The 21,249-nt window shown below is 33.2% G+C and overlaps 2 protein-coding genes across 7 annotated transcripts in view; both read left to right on the top strand.

The window, feature by feature from the left end:
• Nucleotides 1-6,698: 6,698 nt before the first annotated feature.
• Nucleotides 6,699-7,175, top strand: LOC129804875 (signal recognition particle 9 kDa protein). The gene is made up of 2 exons (XM_055852544.1): nucleotides 6,699-6,908; nucleotides 6,987-7,175. The coding sequence occupies exons 1-2, from the start codon at nucleotides 6,768-6,770 to the stop codon at nucleotides 7,077-7,079; spliced, it is 234 nt and encodes a 77-aa protein (XP_055708519.1). The 5' UTR covers nucleotides 6,699-6,767; the 3' UTR covers nucleotides 7,080-7,175.
• A 267-nt stretch (nucleotides 7,176-7,442) lies between these two features.
• Nucleotides 7,443-21,249, top strand: part of LOC129804862 (JNK-interacting protein 3) — a 30,001-nt gene continuing 16,194 nt past the window's right edge. For 3 of the 6 annotated variants that reach the window (XR_008752027.1, XM_055852526.1, XM_055852525.1), the window contains exons 1-5: nucleotides 7,443-7,999; nucleotides 8,171-8,283; nucleotides 13,357-13,907; nucleotides 17,362-17,708; nucleotides 17,943-17,978. Coding sequence is in view for 4 of the 6 variants with exons in the window: in XM_055852526.1 (XP_055708501.1) it covers nucleotides 7,987-7,999; nucleotides 8,171-8,283; nucleotides 13,357-13,907; nucleotides 17,362-17,708; nucleotides 17,943-17,978 (1,060 nt within the window). In the remaining 2 variants the exon portion in view is untranslated. Of the gene's footprint in view, nucleotides 8,284-13,356; nucleotides 13,908-17,361; nucleotides 17,709-17,942; nucleotides 17,979-21,249 lie in introns of all 6 variants that reach the window. The other 3 variants (XM_055852529.1, XM_055852528.1, XR_008752028.1) reach the window with 2 other exon arrangements.

Here is a 21,249-nt window from a genome sequence, read left to right as displayed (position 1 = left end):
CCATCCCAAAGAGTGAGAAAAATAAAATTGAAAGAACCGCATTTCTTGCATAAATCCAGGAGATTTGTGTTTTTTCCCTATTTCGCATAAACTTCACTATCACAACAGCCGGAAGGAGGAAGGCAATAATGGTAATTTCATGGTGAATACGAAAGCTTATACAGTTCAGTATCATTTAATTCTCCCATTTCATCTCATTTGAATTAATTTTCCAATCCCGAAACAACTTGTGATGGACTACAAATTTCTGCCATTTTCAACTTGTGCTCTCACCATCATCTCCCAGCGACGCCATTTATAAAACAGTTGGTAAAATCATGAATAAATGCATGATCCAGGGAAATGGGAAGATTTTATGAGGAACGAATCTGTGCCCTATACGCAGCACAAGATGTATTAGTAAGAGGAACAGAAACTGAAGAATTGTCTTGATTTACACACAACGTGCTATATATTACATTGAATTTCCTTCCCTTCGCTTTTTGAGATTTATTTCTCTCCTACGTTACTTATGTTCTACCTCCCCAAAAGCTCACCCCTTGAGACACCCTTGTAACATTATATCGTATCATGTGAACAAACATAAAAGTTGAAAGATGAAATATCAAATGTGTTGTAAGTATTTTGATATTAAAATCATTTTTATTTATTGCACTTTGTTTTCTTATTTGGCTAAAAGGTTATTTTAGGATGTGAGGTTATGAGAAACTTAACCTAAAAACAAAAGACATATTTTAAACGGCGAAAAGTCTAAGCTTTCCATTGGGATGCAATTAAATTTGATATGAATATAGTTAAGGATACTTTTGACTTTTAAATTAATGAAATTCTAACCTCTAAAATTTATCAAGTCCTAACGTATAATAAGATCCTGAAGATGGAATTTATTATCTATTTTTTTTTAATCTTCTTTTCTTTCCAAGGTTGATATAAAAACCTTAGAAAATGAAATAAATAACCTCACTTAATTTTCATTTGACCTAACCTAAACCTATACCTAACAAGGATTTTATATTCCAACAATAATTAAATCATTAAAATATCTAGAGACCTAACAACACTCTCCCTTACTTTCTAAAATTTTACAATAATCTTTTATGCACATTTTAAAACGCAAGTATTTTAGGCAATGTATTTGAGGTTAGAATTTGTTATATTTGAAATATGAGAAATATTTTAAAAACAAAATTGCTTTTATTTGTTATTCAAACGTTAAAATTAATGATAAATCACTAAATAAAATGAATGTTTCAAAATAAGTCCTAAATTTTGACATAACCTTACTTTTTAAAATAACCTATTACTTAAATACAAATTTAGCCCTAAAATCTTTTCGAATTAGTGATTATTAGAGTGCTATATTGAAACTTTTCGGATTTATCTTAAGTCTTGTTTTTAGAATAATCCCAATTACATCTCTTTGTTAAAAAAGAAAAAGAAGCAGTCCCTTTAAAAGGAAAATTAGATTAGAAGCAGTAAAATAATTTATAGGAGTATTTTTCTTACTTGATAAAAAGCTTATTCTATAACCTTTGAGTTTAGGGAAAATAAATCAGTATCGGAATTTTCTGGATATTTCTTCACTGAGAGAAATCCTAAAAAGTTAAAATAACTTTCCGGAAATGTTAATTTTACCCTGCAGTATTGATCCGAAATCGGTGTAAATATTACCCTTTTTAGGTGTATTAGGGGTTAAAGCTACCTTTTTTCATGTAAATTTTACCCTTAAAAAGGGTGCAAAATTAAAATTAAAAAATGTTGATATATTTTTACACCTAAAAAGTGTTAAAGTTCTGAGGAAAAAAAATTTAATCGCACCCTCTTTTTTCTCAGTGTTGTAATATTGATTTTTAGGTTAGAATAATCTCAGAATTACCTATTTGCTAAAAAAATGGAAATCAATTCCACTGAAAGGAAAATTAGATGTAATTATAGATGTGTTTCTCTTACTTGGAAAAAGTATTATTCTACACAGCATTTAAGGTTAAGTAATGAATCATCATCAATCACAAAAAGGAAATTATAAAGTCAACTTTAACGGGCAATTTCTCAATAATTTAAAGTACATGTACTTATTTGTGGCAAAAACAGAAAATCAAAATTAGAAAATAATCAGAATTTGTCATGTTATTTGTTGCAAAAACTAAAAATTCATGGAAATTTCAGGAACAAATATGTGGCCGGAATTGCAAGCTGGCCGGAATTTGCTACACACCCTATATTATTTAAATTTTGTAAAACTTCGAGCATTTTTTTTATGGCAGTTGTGACGAATTTTTTAATATCCATCTGGTCTAGAATATGTGATAATAGGAATTATTTCTTTTGATTTAGCTAAAATCTTCTTCCGAACTGTGATGTTATGTTGAACATAACCTTCAATAAGCCATTGAAAATCAAATATATCAAAACGATCAAAATCACCATAATTCTTTGAATAAAAAGCAACTCCTCGTATTGAACTCCTCTTTTGTAAAACAAAATTTATAAAACACGTTAAAAAGAATACTTTTTTTTAATAAAAGAGAATAACTTTTCAATATAATATTAATAATGTTGATTTTTTGTCCCTATCGGTGAGCAAAATAGATTGATTTGATGTTTTCCAACAATCATAAAAATGATGTGTCGATAAACTCTTGGAAATGGACCACTTGAGACCGTGCCCAGCATCAATGGCCTTTCCCAAGGGGTGACATGAAACGGTATCATGGTAGATAAAATGGTCTATTTATTTTGATATGCTCACTCGTAAAGCATAAGAAAAAGAGCATTTTGTGGTGTATTTTGTCAAGGATGTAAAAGTGAGTATTATTTCAAGACGATCGACTGAAAATGTAATTCATCGTGTGATTTCAGAACCTTGTACTTTTCAAGTTAATAGCCCTTTAGTCGTTAACCGCCAAGACCGCCAATAAAGAAACAAAGGGACCAAATTTTCAAATAAAAATTTTATTGTAAAGTTGTATCCCAGCAGCGAAAAGATGCCTTACATAAGTTTTACATGTTAGTACATGTAAGCCTCACTAATCACTATCGCTTATGGAGGTTTAACACGGTATAACCACACTTTTGTCACCTACGTACTTGTAAGGCATAGGAAAGCTATTGATACATTTTTATGGCTTTTAAAGATGCCTTACATAAATACACATGTAAAGCATTTGTAAGCAAATTCTGTAAAACTATAGTAATAAATACATGTAAACCTTAAGAAATGCATTCATGTAAAGCATCCCAGAATGCAAAAAATGCTCTAGATAAGTCTTAAAAAGGACCATCCTGTAAGCCATACGTTAAACTCACTCTTATAGACGTTTAACATTGTATAGCTACTTTTTTGTCACGTAAATGTAAGGCAGACGAACGGTTTTCATGAAAAGCATTCGTATCAAAACTTAAAGTGACTCTCATTAGAAAAGTCACTCTAGAACATGATCATAAGAATCATATTCATAATCATTCATCTTAATAGTAAGTTTTAGTTAAACTAAACCCCACTGATGAATAGAAATAAAATAATTCAACTGAATCTTTATAGCAGGACTTCGGTGTAGCTCTCATGAATTATATTCTTAAAGTGAAAATTTCTAGTAAACCCCTATATTTCATACCTTACTACTACATTTGAGGGTATAATCCACGCTTACCTGGTCAGACTGGTGTTTTGGTTGTTCTGGTAAAATATGTTATTGTTTTGCAACATATTAATCATGAAAAACAATTGAAATGACACGAAGACTACCCAGAATTAGTAAAACTCTCAATTTATGCGAATTTACCGAAATTGATTAAAAAAGCAGACTTCAATAGTGATGATAAATTCCCTAATTTCGACCTTTAATGCCCCAGATCGTGAAATAAGGCCAGAAAGGCCAGAAAGAGACGTTTTCATACCTGACCCATGACCTATTCATTAAAAATCAGTCTCATTGACGCACTTTCAGCTTCATTAACGTCTAATTTTAAAAATTCTAAACGCTTTTTTCATAAAAAATATCATTTTTTAGATAATTATAGAACATTCGTCTATTAAAAAAAACGTTCAAAATGTGTTTATTTTGCTAATTTGTTCATTTTTTCATAAAAACTATTTCAGTCTTTTGATGCCTTAAACAGAAATTATCGTCTCCAGGCGGTCTTTACCTTTTCTCACCTGCCGCCCAAACGAAAAGTGATAATGAAGAACGGACGGTTTTTTTTTGAGTTTATTGGACAATTAATTGCTCTAGATAAAAGTATTTTACTACTTTTTTTTGCATATTAAAGAAAACACTGTTAGAGGGTTAACTCTTTCCGGACCACAACATATCCAGCGAACGAATTTCAGCAAAACTCACTGTATTGTAAGTCTTAGTGGTCAAATAAGATACTTTTGTAGAGAAAGAATTTTTTTCACCTCTGGAAAATTGGAAAACTCATGAGTACTCTCGTCCCCAAAAGAACGAAAAGGAGACAAATTTTAATTTTCCAAAAGTCAATAATATCAATTTTGTGATTAATTTTTGCGTGTCAAATGACTCCTTTACAATGTTGGTCACTAAAACAAGAAGAATTATTGACCAGTATCTTGTGGGTTGTCCAGGAAGTGGTCAAGAAGACACCAAATTCCTGCTTGCCAACAGATTCCTCAAAATATTTCACACAATAACACTTTAAAACACATCTCAACAGGATGTCATTGCAGACACATTAAGCTTTCTCAAGAGCCAAAAAAAACACTTCATCCACAATCACAATTCATTAAAATCAGGAAAAACAGGAAAAACTTCCCCGAAAGCAATCTTCCGCGCTGCCAAATGTCAAAATTATCGGCCATATTGGCAAAAATGTCGCTTCCACTTGGAATTTTCTTACAAAATTGGTGTCAAAAAGCAAATGGCGGGCATTGGCGGGATAACCTTACATTTGACCTCTAGATTTTTGTGGACGAGATTACCCATAAAGTTTGAACAAGTTTTTTTGAAAATTTAAGAAAAAAATGTTTTTCGAATTTAAACAATCTGTAATTGTTAGTTATCATACTTATTGACCCCGAGAGGTTTTTCCTTATTCTGGTCTAGAAATATCAAAAAGTCACAATATCTGAAAGTAAGCAGAAAATCGAAAATTCACGATTTTTGACCAAAAAAAATCTTAGCTCAGGAGTTAATTGGGATCCTGCAATAGGGGAAGTGCTTATAATTTTGGACAGTCTGCATATAAGCATCGATATCCTAAGTTTGAAGTGCCATATTTTCAATACTAATTGACTTTTCTTGTTACTCTCTTTTCAGAAGGATTGTTTAGAAACTTGGCAAGCTATTTATCATCTCATTTTTACTAAAATTAGTTTTAATACGTTTAAAAATGAATCGATATGTAGAGGTGAATTTGACTCTTATTTTGGACAACTTGGTTATTAATTTTTACAACTTGTCTGTAAATTTGGACAGATAATCCGCCTCAACAAGATGCCCATTGTTCTTCATTTTATGAACCAATCTTACCAAGTCCTCCTCCTGGTCATGTAAGGGAAACGTGGAATGTCACAAGAAGCCCAGAAACTTTCCATATCATTCATTAAAGTGAGTTGACTTCGGTACTCCAAGTACGTGCGGATTCGCTCATTCCCTGACCTTTCCGGGAGCCTTTCAAGACATTTCTCACTGCATCTCTTTCGTAGAGATGATGCTCCTTCATTTCTCCAGGCATTTGTCCAACCTAGCCATCACAAAAGCTAAAACTTCACGAAATTTCGTGAGAAAAACACCTGTCCAAAATAAGAATCATCACCTCACTGGTGAATGTCTTAAAAAATTTCCCATTTTTCACACGAAAAATATAATTCACAAGGCAAATCTCACTTCAGGTCAAATGTACAAATCATCATTAACGTGAATCAACACAATATTCAATGAATATTCAATAATATCACTCAAAAACAGCGAACAAACTTTGTTAGTACTTCACCAAAACTAAATAAGACTGAAGTAAGCCACGAAGTTCTGTCATATTTCTCGTAAGCAATTGCTCACACTGAATTTTCAACAAAGCAATTTCAACTCAAATCATATTCAAATTTTAACGTATTTAGTGTTAAAATCTTCCAAAAAGAACAAATATTTAGATAGAATTCATTATTCATCAAATATTGGAATAAAAATCCATCATTTTAATCAATTTATTTTTAGTGTCCAATGTTATCCTCAAAGTGTCCAAAATAAGAAACTGGACAAAATTAGAAGCATTTCCCCTAAATATCCTAGATTTGGAATTCTTATAGTTTGTAATCATCCAGAAGAATCGGAATTTTATCGATTCTAAATAGTCTAAAACAATTGTTGTTTCCATGGGTACCCAGTGTCCCAAAGGAGACGAGAGAGTTAAGAGAAGGGAAAGTGTCTCGGATTAAACAAAATGGATTGTTGTACGAGATAATTGGTTTTGCCCATCGCTAAATTTCCAATTAATCAGGCAATCGACAAACGAAATAGGCAGTAATCAGTAACTAGTTGTGACTGCTTACGTTCGAGAATTTGGTCTCTCGTTTCTAAAAACTTCTTGATCGAATGTTTCGTTTTTCTGCAATGATTTGCCCCTTGAGAATTTTTCAATTAAATTTTCCGTTAACATTTCAAATTCAAAACTTTCGCCGCCAGGTGAAATCGCCGCGCGGGGAGACCATTTTCGCCGCATACTTTCACTCTCTCCCTGAGAACTGTCAAAATATACGCAGTGTTTTCTTCTAAATTTATCCACGTAGTTTCTAGTTTTTTGCTAATAAAATGGTTTATGTGAAAAATTGGGATGATTTTGAGATAGCTGCTGAGAATATGTACATGAGGAATCCCCTCCGAAGTCGATTTTCTATGAAATACATCCATCACAAGGGACAATTGCTGCTAAAATTGACCGACGACATAAAGGTAGATTTTCCTCAATATACAGAGGATTTAGTAATATTTACTGATTTTATCTTTTTGGAAATTGTTGTACTATTGCAGTGTGTTCAGTACAAAACGGAAGTTATGCCGGATTTGAGGAAAATAGAGAAATTCACTGGGAACATCATGGGCCACATGGCATCAAATGAATGAAGGAAATTGTTTTGTACAATTACTCACTTGTTTCCTGCTGAACTGCATTCTCCAGATGGTGATTTAAGTTTATTATAATAAATTTGTTCTAAAAGATTTGAATAGGATAATTTTTTGTCTTGGAAGTCCTGGAATTTTACATTTCGAACATTTGTTAAAGATTTAGGAGTTCTATGGTAACTTGATATGTATGGATTGTTTTCCGAGGAAAATCAGCCAGCTTGTTTAGTTGGAATTGTTTATATTTTCAATAAAAAAGGATTTATTTTTATTTCCTGCATTTTTTGCTGACATTTCTTGTTTTGGTATACGCAGCCTTTGCTCGGTTGTGCTGTATTGCAAATAGCGCCACCTGCAGTTAGAACAGCTGACGATGTGACCAATTCTGTGTCATCCTCAGTGAAAAAAAATCAAGTAGGAAAAAAGTTCTCATATTTATTTGCAAAAATCAACCAATTGCAGATCAAAAAGTGGATGGTTTTTGTGCAAAAAGGGAAGACGAAGGTGTCTACTTCAGTGTAACACAGAAATTGAGGGGGTGCGCATGTGGGAAGTGTGTGAAAAGTGCAAATGAAAAAAAGGGGGATATATCGCAGCATTCTGTCTGGCTGACTCTTATTGGATTAATTTAATTTATTTTCTCTCCTTTCCTGATACCATTTTATCGTGATATGTGATATCCTGCCCTCCCAGAACACCCCAGTTACGATGGATATTCTGTGCGACTTCCCCAAAGTGACCATTGTGCAGAAATCAGACTGACAATCGCACGGAGACTCCCCATTTATATGTATATAGTTTGTTAAAAGTGAAAAAGTGCAAAGAAATTGTGTGCAAATCCTCTCCGGAAAATCCCCATTCTAGTCCCCTCAAAAGCAACGAATTAGGGCACAGAAAGTGCAGATAGATGTGGTCAAAATGTGCGTAATACGATAAATTTTGGATGCTTAACCCTGCTCTTGTGCAAAATAACACAAAAAAAAAAAATAAATAAATTAGCTTAACGCCATCCGAGACTAAAAAGAAAATTGCGTGCTTTTCCGCCTTTTATTCCTGATAAACTCTCTTTCTCGTGACTGGTGGGCAAGCAGATTGTGCAGACGGAGGAGCGATGGATCATGAAGGACACAGCAGCCTCAATCAGACAGGAGCAGAAACAGTGTACGGAACCCACGAAGATAACACAATGGTGATGTCAGAGAAGGTAAGAGTGCCAGCTTTTGTTTGTCCAGCTGATGCAAATCACGGCCTGCCGAGTGGCATTTGAGTCAAATCCCCACCCAGCGCAAAGACAGAGCCCCATTTGGGGAGACATGGCTGGTGCTGGAATTTGGGGACTTGCTTCCTCTTGTTCGTTTCACTTTTCATCCGTCACGCTCAGGCAGACTCAACAACTTCGGTACAAGTTGTTGTTTCTGTATTCAAATTGTTGTTCAACAACTTCCAATCAGGCACCTTCCACACCGCCCAAAACTTTGCCAGACAGCAATTTTTGAGCGAAATTTTTGGTTGAATTTTTATTTGGCTTAGAGGCCTCTACACATGGGAGCAATGTTTGTCATTTTTTTTTTTGTTAGAAATTTAACGTTTCCGCCTGCAGACAGTGCTGTAAATCCAATTTTCTTTAAAAAAAAGCAATTTTTGTCAAAATATTAAATTTTTGACAGAAGTTTGACTTTAACGTGCAGCCGATTTTGTTCAAAAAAGCAATTTTTGATGAAATTTCTCCGACTGTAAATGTAAAGGATTTGAGGGGGGGACCTGGATTAAGAAGGCAAGAATGATCTGGGGTGACATGATAACTTATTTTCCGTACTATCGAATATGGATTCTGAAAAATTTAAACGATAGCAGAACTTTCTGTAAATAATATAGAGTTTATCAACAGTCAGATTCTTTTAAGAATATCTCAATGAATGGCTCAATAATGCGTAAAAAGTTCACATTCACTTAATCTAACAAATATAGATTTATCGATACTATCGATTCGATAGTGTCGAAAAGTTATCATTCCAGCCCTTATTTTTTTTAAGAGAAGAAAGCGACTAATCTTGAAATTTTAAATTTTTTGGCTTAAAAAAAAAAGATTTTAGGTGTGATTCCTTCTAATCACACCTATTTTTGGTATAAAAAAAATGTTGACTGCTTTAAAAATATTTTTTTAAATTAAACGATTTTTTTCAAAGCGTTATTCATAAGCAATTAGAGTAGCTCCAGTTCCTGGTTCTCCGAAAAAATATATGGATAACCGGTGAATTCTCCGAGCTCATTGTGAGTTCCACGGGTTTCCCGTGAGTACCCCGGTTTCCCAGAAAAATATATGTGTTCTCTATGAGTCCCCTGGAAATGTATGAGTTTCCCGGATTCCCTATGAGTATCTCTGAAAAATGTATGGATTCCCCGGTCTCCAAGTAAAGGCTCTCCCGGTTCTCCTAGAGTTCCCTGCAGAATATATGAGTTCCCCGGGTTCCCCGTGGGTTCGTTGGCCACATTGGCCCGAGTTGCCCGAAATGTATTACCCCTTGATTTTTTTTAGGTTCAAATAGAAGAGAATTTAATTCAGAACAGAATAAGCCTTGTTCATTTCATTCGGCCAATTATTATTTTCTGTATTTCCCGAGAATTCGATGAAATTGTGAAAATGAGAAGTTGGGAAAACGTGCTTCAAAATTTTGGATGTTCTCAGGAGTACATACATACAAATCTGCTCTACGCTCCTTCGCTTTCATCTCTGTTTCTTCGGAAATAAATGTGAATTGATTTCTGATTTTTTTGACATATTCCTCTAAGGTTTATCTATCGACTTATGCCCTAGACATACTTACGACTAAAGTCTAGAAACGACTAAGCTAGTTCATAGCCAAGTCAGTTCCTAACACACTACAAATGAGGCTTAGCATTCACTGGTATCCACAAAAAATAACTTTCGTGGGTTTTTTATGCAAATATTTCTACTAAAATGCACTGTGAGTCGCAGTGAATGTTAAGCCTCGTTTGTAGTGTGTCAGGAACTGACTTGGCTATGAGCGAGCTTAGTCGTCTCTCGGCTTAAGTCGTAAGTGTGTCTAGGGCATAAAGACAGTGGGTAAAACGGTCTCACCTTTTACCACGAATGAGACCTTATACCATCGAATAGGCATTGGTAAAGGTCAAAACTTTTGTTTCGGGATCCCAAAAATATTTAGGAAGAGCATAGAACATGAAACCTTAAGAAATGGATTGAGTTTTATTAAACTCATTTTTTTTTTACAAAAACCATTTGTCTTATGCCCTAGACACACATACGACTTATGCCGAGAGATGTATTAACGTAATTATAATCAAAATAATGATCGGACTACATAACCATCAGTTTTTGATTAATCGACTTTCGGTTTAAGCCGAGTAACGGCTTAGTTAAGGGGAAACTGATGGGAATTTTGTCAAATCATTATTTTGAATATAATTACATTAAGTCGTCTCTCGGCTTAACTCGTAAGTTTTTGTGTCTACACTGAGAGAAATCCGAAAAAGTTAAAATAACATTCCGAAAATGTTTATTTTACCCTGCAGTATTGATCCGAAATTGGTGTAAATATTATGATTTTTAGATGTATTAGGGGTTAAAGTTACCCTTTTTCATGTTAATTTTACCCTTAAAAAGGTGTAAAATTAACATTAAAAAATGTTGATATATTTTTACACCCAAAAAGTGTTCAAGTTATGACGGAAAAAAGTTAATCGCACCCCTGTTTTTTTCTCAAAATGTTCTTAAAGTTCTCCTTTAGAAATCGTTCTTTATCACCAACAGCTTACGATACACAGTTATGGTCTCTACGTTCTCTACACATTGGAAGCATTTTTTGACGAAAATTGCAGTTTTCAAATTGCATGAAATTTTGTAGATGGAAACGTTATTCTTTCACAAATTCAATTTTTGATAAAAAACTATTCCTTATGTGTAGAGGCCTTTATTGAGAAAAAAGGCATTTTTCATAAAATAATTCTACCCATTTCTTAAGAATCCTCACTTTAAGATATCTCAGAAACTTGACGTGATGGTGTTATAGGTTTTTTGGTATGTTCAAAAGACACTAGACTTCCAATGGTTTCCCATCATACGAAAAGTTTTCATTTTATTGCACTTGTTCGATGTCTTTAAAACACAATAAGTTTGTATAAGGAGCTACCAGACGGCAGTCAGAGGTAGAATTTGAAAATATTTATTTAAAGCTGAAGTCATACGTCGACTTTGAGCAAAAAATTCATTAAGATCGGTTAAGTCGTTTTCAAGAAATAAAATATCATACTTATTGTGAATTTTCAGAAGGATATTGCTAATTTCTCAATGACTGGAAGTTCTTTTTGGCTCGGGTTTTCGTAATTTTTAAATCATATATCAATACCTACAAAATGGGCTTAGCTTTATCTCTAAAAAAACAAAACAAAAAGAAATGAAATGTGGAGCTCAGAGGCAAAATGACACATATCCTATGCTTTAACCATAGGATATGTGTCATTTTGCCTCTGAGCTCCACAAATATAGATGATACTAAAAAAAGTAGTGGGGAAGCGTCCCAGGCTTTACGAAGGGCTGGAACTCATGACTTACATAGATGGTTTATCGCATCATTTACCGTTGTTGCCAGCTTTAACCGATTTAAATTTTAATTTAAAATTTTTAACCGATTTAAAATCTCACTAAATAGTTTTATGATTTGAGAAGTACGTTCTCTATGGAGCCCTTTAAACCTTTGACCTTGAAAAACAGTTTTTAGAAAATGCTCAACAGTATTTTCGTATAAGAACGAAATGTCCGTCTGGATCTTTATGACATTGGTTCTTTTTGACTTGAGCACACCTTTTAGATCAGGAAAATTTCAAGAAGTCAAAATTCACGTCCCTTTGTCAACCCTTTTGAATATTCAATTGACTTACCTAAAATAAACATTTACTGTAGAAAATGAATTAAAAAGACCTTCAAAAGTACTTACCCATCATTTACCGTTTATCGTTTCTCAATCGATTTAAATCGTTACATAAATCGCATAAATCACTCAAGAGATCCCACAACATAGTTTTTAGAGTAATAGAATTGCTTTTCGGATAAACATTAGTTAACGATTCATAATTTGTTCATTCACGGTTCAAAACCAATTAGAACTGATGCAGTGTTATCGGAAATTTCAAGACTTTTCCAACTAGACCAGATATAATACCATTTGGTCGAGAAACAAACTCTCTACTCTAGAGCCTTTTAAACTTTGACCTTGAAAAACCGTTATTAGGAATAATTCAATGGTATTTTTGTATAAGGATGAAATGCTCTACTAGGTAATTTCTATAACATATCCAAAAATTGTTCGCACTAGCATATCCCCAACCTCCCCAACGGTTAAACCCCCTGTTGGTATTTGAATTGATATCGATTGAGTGACAATGAAGTGCAATAGTGGATTTCGAATATAGGTTAAAAGATTACCAATAAAAATGTTCTGCATACATCACGATGTTTCTGTAAATTTGTCTGAAAGTATCTCCTGCACGTATGCAATTTTTTGCGTCACTGGAGGGGGTTTGCGGGCTTATTTCGGTCCTGACAATGTTCCTCAATACGGACCACCTATGTTACTAGTTTTCCAAATCTTTTCTTTTACTTTATGATAATTGTGGGAAGTGAAAATAAATTAAAGAACACTTTTAAATAAATTAAATTATTAAATTTTAACCGTTAAATGAAAAAATTTAATATAGAAAACTGTCAAATTTGTTTTTCAATATTGTCAAATATGGACATAAATTTTTTAGTGTGTATATCCCTTTAAAGAGAACAACTTTTATTTTTTTCGAAAGCTGGAGAATGCTTGTGTTAACTTCTACTCTGTCGGTTTCTTTCTCCATAAATATTGCAAAACAGTTCTAAGAAAATACCCCGTTGATGAATAAAAGGGAGGGATATCATCTTACGAAGAAGGGTTGTCAATTACTCATGTTTTTTTTGTATAAGAATTTTTAAGGTTTCAAATATCCCTTTAGTTAGAAATTCAACGAAAAATAATCACTCAAAAATTATTTAATGAATTCAATCAGGAATTTTGACTTATTTATTAAGATAAGATAAGTTTTTAAGCCTGATGATTTAGTCAAATACCTTGAATAACATTGTGATTAATTCATTTCCGAAATGTCAGTAGAGCAAAATTCTTATCAGTGGCCGTGATTCGCATAAGAGATAAAGATTTTGGGTTGGGAATCGACACGATGGATTGTCTGAAATGCCTTTTTGTCCATCGTGTAGGTTCAGTCGCTCGCTGGGAGCATTTACCAGGAGTTCGAGCGCATGATTCAGCGCTACGATGAAGATGTGGTTAAGACGCTGATGCCACTTCTGGTGAATGTTCTTGAGTGTCTGGATGCGGCATATCAGTCGAATCAAGAACAAGATGTTGAGCTTGAACTCCTGCGGGAGGACAATGAGCAACTGGTGACGCAATATGAGCGTGAAAAGAGTGCTCGAAAGCAGGCAGAACAGAAGCTTCTGGAGACTGAAGATCTTGCTGAAGCAGAGAATAAAGATCTAGCATCGCGTCTTGAGTCTCTGGAGAGCATTGTGAGGATGCTAGAGCTGAAGCATAAGAATAGTCTGGAGCATGCTTCGAGGCTGGAGGAACGTGAGTCTGAGCTGAAACGTGAATACAGCAAACTCCATGAACGCTACACGGAATTGTTCAAAACTCACGTGGACTACATGGAGCGCACGAAGCTCCTCATGGGCTCCACTCATTCCCAAATGAGCTCCACTTCTGATAGACTCGATGTCAATAGAGCAAGACTTCATCCCATGAGTAGGTAAGTAATAATAATTAATTATTTTCGTCACTTTTATTCGTCAAAATAATAATTAAAACATTTTCAAATGGCAAAGTGCAATTAAAGAAAAAAAAACGATAATTTACTTGAATGTCGAGGCAAGAAAAAAAACGCGTACAGAGGAAATAATATTTACTTTTTATGTTGTTTCTTGTGATTGCGACAAAAATTTACAAATAGCTCAGAAAAATTATTGTAAGATCTTGAAAAATACTCGTTTTATTTGTGTTTAGCGCTTGAATGAAGTGTGAAAAATAAAACAACCTTGTTGCTCTTGTCCAAATGATATCAAAATGGGAGACAGCATGTCGCTCATCTAGTTCATTAGCAAGGCATACAAAGCAAAAAAAAATCAATGATAAACTTGTTTTAGCTTATGGTAATCTGGGATTTTTTTACGTGGGCTAACTAGAAATGCGTAAATTTGAAGATTTAAAAGCATTCAAGGAACATTAATGAGATAAAATTTTAGGTTATATTGGACATAACCTCAAAAAATCCTCATATTTTTGTGAGGCAATAAGCTTCTAATCTGCCTTGTTAAAGGATTTTTTTTAAAAAGACTTCGACCAAGGTAAAAATTATTTTAGAAATTAGACAATTAAAATGAAAAAAAAATAGGTTATGTTGTGGCTAACCTCAAAAATTTAAGATTATATTTTATGCGGTAGAAGCTTCTAATGTGTTTTTTCAAAGAATTTTTGAACAGTAAAAAAACCAAGACAAAAAATATTTAGACAATTGATTAAAAAAAATATTTAGCTAATTAATTTAAAAAGAAAAATAGGTTAGGTTAGGGTAAAGTTATATAATTTGGAATTAGTGTTACAAGTTAGACAATTCGCTGGTACAAGTTAGACATGGCTTTTTTCTTGATAAATACAGTACAAAATTTCTTTTAAGCACAAGGAACCAAATTATAAAACTAAAGCATTAAAAATATACAAATAAAAATGAACCACTAAATTTATCAAGACAAAAAGCCCTGTCCAAATTGTACCATTGTCCAACTTGCACCACTACTGTCCAACTTGTACCACTTTACCCTATGTTAGGTCTGAGCTTATAAAATCTAGACATATTTTAAGTAAAATGTTGTAACCTGCTTTTAAAGGCATTTTTAAACAGGAATTTAACCACGTCTAAATAATGATCTAGTCAATAATTTAGGCAAACTTTAAGTCATGTCGATTCTAACCTTAAAAATTCTGGATTGCGATTACATTTCATGTGGAAAACATTTTTTAATTAACCCTTTTTAAGGAAAATTTGATCATTTGGGTTAATTTTAAACACACAGAAAAAAGAGATTCTGTAACTTTTGAATTATTTAACCCACTTTTGACTATTACAAATTGCAGATTAAAAGTGATTTGTTTTCTAACCTCAAAAACTATACAATATTTTTAAAAAAAAAATGAAGATTCTGATTGTTTTAAAATTTTCTTTTGACAATTTAAATAGAAACTTGAGCGCTTCTTTGTGATTTTTATTTCAATTCCTCTTAGAAATTTGAAAATTGTGAACTCTCTATACATTTTTGAGGTTATGCGGTTTATCTTTCCGAAGAGACTTTAGAAATCCCTAAAAAAAAGTAAACCAAATTGCTTTATTTGTTCCTAAAAAAAAACGAATTATCAAAAAAAAATCATTTTTGATTTTTTTAGCATTGAGATCATTATAACTTCTTTAACCAACCAGGATCAGAATATTTGAGGTTATGTTTTGTGAAATTGGATTTTTGTAAATGAAAAACGTAGCTTTACGGGAATTCGGCATTTTTTAGATTTAGGCTTTTTAGGATATCGGGTTTTTATGGACTTTGGGTTTTTGGGATTTCGGGTTTTCGAGACTTTGGCTTTCTGAGATTTTAGCTTTTCTAGGTTTTGGATTTTCGGGATTTTAACCTTTTGAGATTCTTGCTTTTCGGGATTTTGGGGTTTCGGGACTTTGGATTTTCGGATTTTTAGTTTTCAGGATTTTAGCTTTCGGTATTTTGGCTTTCGGGGTTTTGACTTTTCGAGATTTTTCTTTGTGAGATTTCGGGTTTTCGGGACTTTGGCTTTTCGGATTTTTAGCTCTCGGGATTTTAGCTTTCGGAACTTTGCTTTCGGGATTTGGGCTTTCCTTGATTTTGGATTTTCGGGATTTTAGCTTTTTGAGATTTTTGCTTTTCGAGATTTCGGGTTTTCGGGACTTTGGTTTTTCGGATTTTTAGCTCCCGGGATTTTAGTTTTCGGGATTTCCGCTTTTGGGATTTGGGCTTTTCGGGATTTGGCTTTCCGAAATTTTGGCTTTTCTGGATTTTGGATTTTCGGGAATTTGAATTTCGAAATTTTGACTTTTCGGGTTTTTAGCTTTCGGGATTTGGGCTTTCAGAAATTTTGGCTTTTCTGGATTTTGGATTTTTGGGACTTTCGCTTTCGGGATTTTTACTTTCGGGATTTCGGCTTTTCGGGATATTGGCTTTCCGAAATTTTGGCTTTTCTGGATTTTGGATTTTCGGGAATTTGGCTTTCGAAATTTTGGTTTTTCGAATTTTTAGCTTTCGGAATGTTCGCTTTCGGGATTTGGGCTTTTCGGGATTTTGGCTTTGCGAAATTTTCGATTTTTTGGAATTTGGCTTTCGGGATTTTGGCTTTACAGGATTTTAGTTTTCTGGCTTTTAGCTTTCTGAATTTTAGCTCTCTAGATTTTGCCTTTTCGAGATTTTGGCTTTTAGAGATTTTGGCTTTGCGAAATTTTCGATTTTTGGGAATTTGGCTTTCGAGATTTTGGCTATTCGGGATTTTAGCTGTCGGGATTTTGCCTTACGATATTTCGGCTGTTAGGAATTTTGGCTTTTGATATTTTGGGTTACAGGATCTTAGTTTTGAGATTTCTACACCGAGATCTCGGGGATTTTGGCTTTTGGGATTTTGAAAGAAACCCAGTTATTATAAATAATAACAAAATTACTAAGTGATCTTCTTTTAAATTTAAATGAATATGTAACCTCAAAAACTTCAAATATTCTTGTTTTTTTTATTGATTAATTTTGGAGCGTATTATTGATATTTTAATATTGTAAGATAAACATATTGTAAATTTTGATATTATTGAAATTAATCGCATTTTACATTGTGAGAAAGTTTCTTTGAGGTTATATCGTACATAACCTCAAATTCTACAAAAAAAACTTTCTTAACTAAATTATAACTTTAATAATTTGGCTAAGGGGACTTAATTCATACTCCTCTCATATTCCGAGACTTATTCAAAGAGTTTTACTTTCCTGACAATTATAATAAGCATCAAAAAATATTCTATTTCATCCGAAAATTGATAATGCTAAAGTGCAATAGGAATTTTTTGATAAATTTACTATCTTAAAGCAGAAATTTTTTATAGCTTTTAAATTGTGAAAATAAAGTATTTTGTTTACTGGGTCTAGATCTTCTGGGCCAGTTTCTTATGGTTTCGCCTCCTTGGAGAACTCAACGATGCTCGATACAGAAACAATTTGCAGTCCAAATGGAAGTTCAGGATCAGATTCTGGTCCATTGTCCTTCCAAAATGAACTGGATAATATTCAGACATTGGAAAAGGCAGCTGAAACAGATTCGCTGCAGCAGATGAATCAAGCAACATCACCTCAAAGTGAACCGAGTCCTGTCCATCCGGCACCTTCTTCATCAATGGGTCGTTCAATGACAAAGAAGGAACAACGATCGGGCAATACTCTCTACCAAGAGCTCTCCTTCCAAGACAATGAAGAAAGTGAAGAGAATGAAGTTACAGGTAAGTTTTGGCTTTTTAACCTTGATGAAAGAAATGAAAGAAAAACTAGCTTTTGTGTGTTTTGCATAAAAAGTTTCTCTTTTATTGGTTTACAATTTTTTTGATTGACAATTTTTGCTCCAAGATAGATTGCCATTCATCATAATCATGTGAACGATTTAATGTATTTTATGTGCGTTTTTTTTCTTTTTTCTCCCTCTCTAATCAAATTCGCATCAAATTAAACAAATGCAGGAAGTTGGGTACATCCTGGCGATTATGCATCGTCAGGTGAGTTTATTTTTAATTTTACATCATTTGCATTTTATTTGGCATTAAAAATAATATAATTTTTTTTGGAAAAAAGACACATTTTCATGAGGAATGTTCTCATAGATGCTCGACATTTTGCGGTTTGTTGATTGAAAAAAAATGTTTGCATTTTAAATAACAAATTAAATTTCATTTTATCGCAACTAATTTCATGTAAATTTGGTGAAATCATGGAGAAATTATTTTATTATAAGGATTTTGAGGGTTTCAGGGAGATAAGGTTTACATTGGACTTAACAGATTCAGTTTCATTGGTTTCATTCAATTAGTAAAAAAATTATCAGAAAGTGTTGAATATGATGAGATTTCTTACTCGATTCTCACGTGAGTTCGAATCCCGCCCGGTGCAACACAACTGAATTTCAGGAAAAGACATTTTCACATATGATAAATCGTAATAAAAATACACTGCCTCTACGCAGAAATTACGCAACAATTATGAATAACGATGATTACATTGTAATATGAATATCCCGATACGATTAATAATATCGAAACTACGTCCATGTTACCGTTTAATGGTTTACAGCCAATTTAAACTGTTTTATAAGTCACCAAAAACATTTCCTTTAGTAGCTTAGGAGTAATAGAATTGATTTTCCGGCAAAAATTACTTATCGGTTCATAACTGATTTATTACCGGTTCAGAACCGATTGGGACTGGTTCAGTCTCATTAGAAATTCCAAGACCTTTCCAACGAACCCAAACACGATCCATTCGGCTGAGAAATACGCTCTCTAGAGCTTTTTTAACCTTTGACCTTGAAAAAACGTAATTAGGAATGATTCAATGGTATTTCCATGGACGAAATGCCCGCCTGGACAATCTCTAAAACATATCCTAAAATGAAAAAAAAATCGCAGGATGCGTTTTTGAGAAATGCCGAAAAAACTCGGCGGGAAAAACAGTTAGTCAAGGTGCATATTTCGTCCTTGGACACCTATGTTCGAAAACCATTTCGATATCGAATTTTCGAAGATCAAAGTTTAACCGCTTTGGTGGGCATATTGTTCAACCGATTTGCTTAAATTTGGATATTTTGAAAGATCTTTAAATTTCTAACCCGACAACATCGGTCACTATCGGTCTTAAGTGGATATAGTACCCATAAATGATTTACCTATTTTGAATTTACTTTGTTACTTATGCTAAAATATTCTATAATCTGCTTTTCTTAAGTAATTATTTATTTCGAAATGGTTTTTGAAATTTATAATTCAATTTAATCGGTTGTAAGCCGGTATGCACCCAAAAATATGCGAAAACATTATACATGGAGAGCTCTTTCTCGTGAGTTCGAGCACTCAGTAAAGCTGGAACGCTTTGCCATCTTTTACTTCTCATATCTTCAGCATGGTGGCCGAAGTAATTCCTGTTTGAATTTCAAGTATCAATCCTCTTGTTCAGTAATAACCTTCTCGATTTAATAGCTCTTCCCGGTTGCAGTTTTTTCTCTACCGATTCGAAGGTTTATCAGTGAGAACTTACCTAAAAATCTGTTGGAAGTTCGAACGTTTAAACCGGCGAGTTTCACAAAATTGAGTAAGTTCAAGAAAAGAACATTTATTTTAATTAAATTGCAATACAAACGTTCTGTCGTCCTAAAATTCCATTGCACTACACAAAAATTCATTGCAGCAAACGTTTACACACTGTTGCTGACATTGTTGACGATTGAAGTGTCAAGAATATCGAAATTCGAAATTCGACTTGTACATTTAGGCTTTCGGTAGATTTTCGAATCTGTTGGACTTCGCTTTGGAGTGGCTTTGTCTCTTCCGAAAGTTATTACTGAAACGGAGCCCTTACCTTTGCTGTGATGAAAAATAATGCAATGACGCACATGATCCTCTGAGTAATTCTTTTAACAGTTTAGTTTAGTTCGAAAATTCGAAATTGAGTATGAATCTTTGATTATTAACGACCTTAACGACATTAGGAAGGCTTAATATTTGGTAGGACTAGGAGAAAATCGTGCATCTAGGAGCTATTGAATCAATTAATTTAATTTAATTTAATTAATCAATTTAAATCATGCATTGCCCCATAATGGACAGAATCACAGCGAACTGACTGGGCTTTTCTACATGGTCATTGCTGTTTTACGCCTTCATTGCTTTTCTACGCGTGGAAAAATTTAATGCTTTTTACGTTCTTTGAGACAATATTCTTTAAGATGAAAATGATATTTTACTAAAATTGGCCAAATATAAATACCTTTAATAAAAAGCAAAAAGCAATTGCCCGGTCAATTGTTCTTTTCTTGACAGTTCCATATCAGATAGTCCGTTAACATTCTCTTTAAATTCAGTGTTCGAATAAAGTTCGAAATTTCATCGACCACCATCGAAATCAGCTGATGCCAGGAAAAATCAAAACAAAGGAAATTTTTACTCATAAAACTCTTGTGAAAACTTTTGAAATATATTTAAAATGAGTCAAGGCATCAGTGAAATTGAAGTTTAGTATAAAATACATCTGAATAATGTGAACTACATTACTTTTGAAGACCTGAAAATATTTCTTGCCTCTTGACATTTACTTACACTAGATGGCGCTGTTCTCAGTGAGTGATGGATTCGAAAGCAATGAAGGCGTCATATTGACTTTTCCATTGAATCTTCGAAAAACAATACTAGAGCAAAATGCCCAATCTGTTTCTCGTGAATATGACAAGAATCGCGGAAATTTATTCACACTCTGAATAATTCATTGAATCTAACTTTTTTATAAGGTTAGGTTAAACATAACCTTACATCTTAAACTAAGATGTACAGCTGTTAAATTACAGGGTTATGCAACAAAAAGGAAGGATAATTAGTCCAATGTAGCCTTGGTCTCACCTTTTAACAAGTTTTCTTCTCTATTAAAGTTTGTAGGGATATTTTATAAAACATCAAAACAACAATTGTTTGTAATTTTGACAATTTTGACAGTAATTGTCAAACATAATTGTCAAAAAGTTATTTGACATCTAATTTGATGAAATAATTGATGTTTGATTTCATTATTTTCAATGATTTTTTTTATTAAGAAACAAGATTAGTTAAAGACTCTTGAAATACATTATAAAAATTTATTGTCCCGGAAAAGTCTGTTTTCGCATTCTTTTATAAATTAATTAGTTTATCCGTTTGACAAATCCATGGGTAACAGAAGGCTTTGAAGCTTCAGATAAGTCAAATTTATTAAGAGACGTAAGTCTTTTAGAGAACACATCCGGCTCGA

The sequence above is a fragment of the Phlebotomus papatasi genome, chromosome 2, assembly GCF_024763615.1.
Source record: "Phlebotomus papatasi isolate M1 chromosome 2, Ppap_2.1, whole genome shotgun sequence".
Classification (NCBI taxonomy): Eukaryota; Metazoa; Arthropoda; class Insecta; order Diptera; family Psychodidae; genus Phlebotomus; species Phlebotomus papatasi.
Note: the sequence above shows the minus strand (reverse complement) of the source record. Positions and strands in the feature narration are given on the sequence as shown.

What these genes read in the sequence shown, in the direction of transcription:
- LOC129804875 (XM_055852544.1), top strand. Translation starts at nt 6,768, where the DNA reads ATGGTTTATGTGAAAAATTGGGATGATTTTGAGATAGCTGCTGAGAAT. An exon ending in AATTGACCGACGACATAAAG is followed by an intron (nt 6,909 to 6,986) that starts GTAGATTTTCCT and finishes GTACTATTGCAG; the next exon opens with TGTGTTCAGTACAAAACGGA.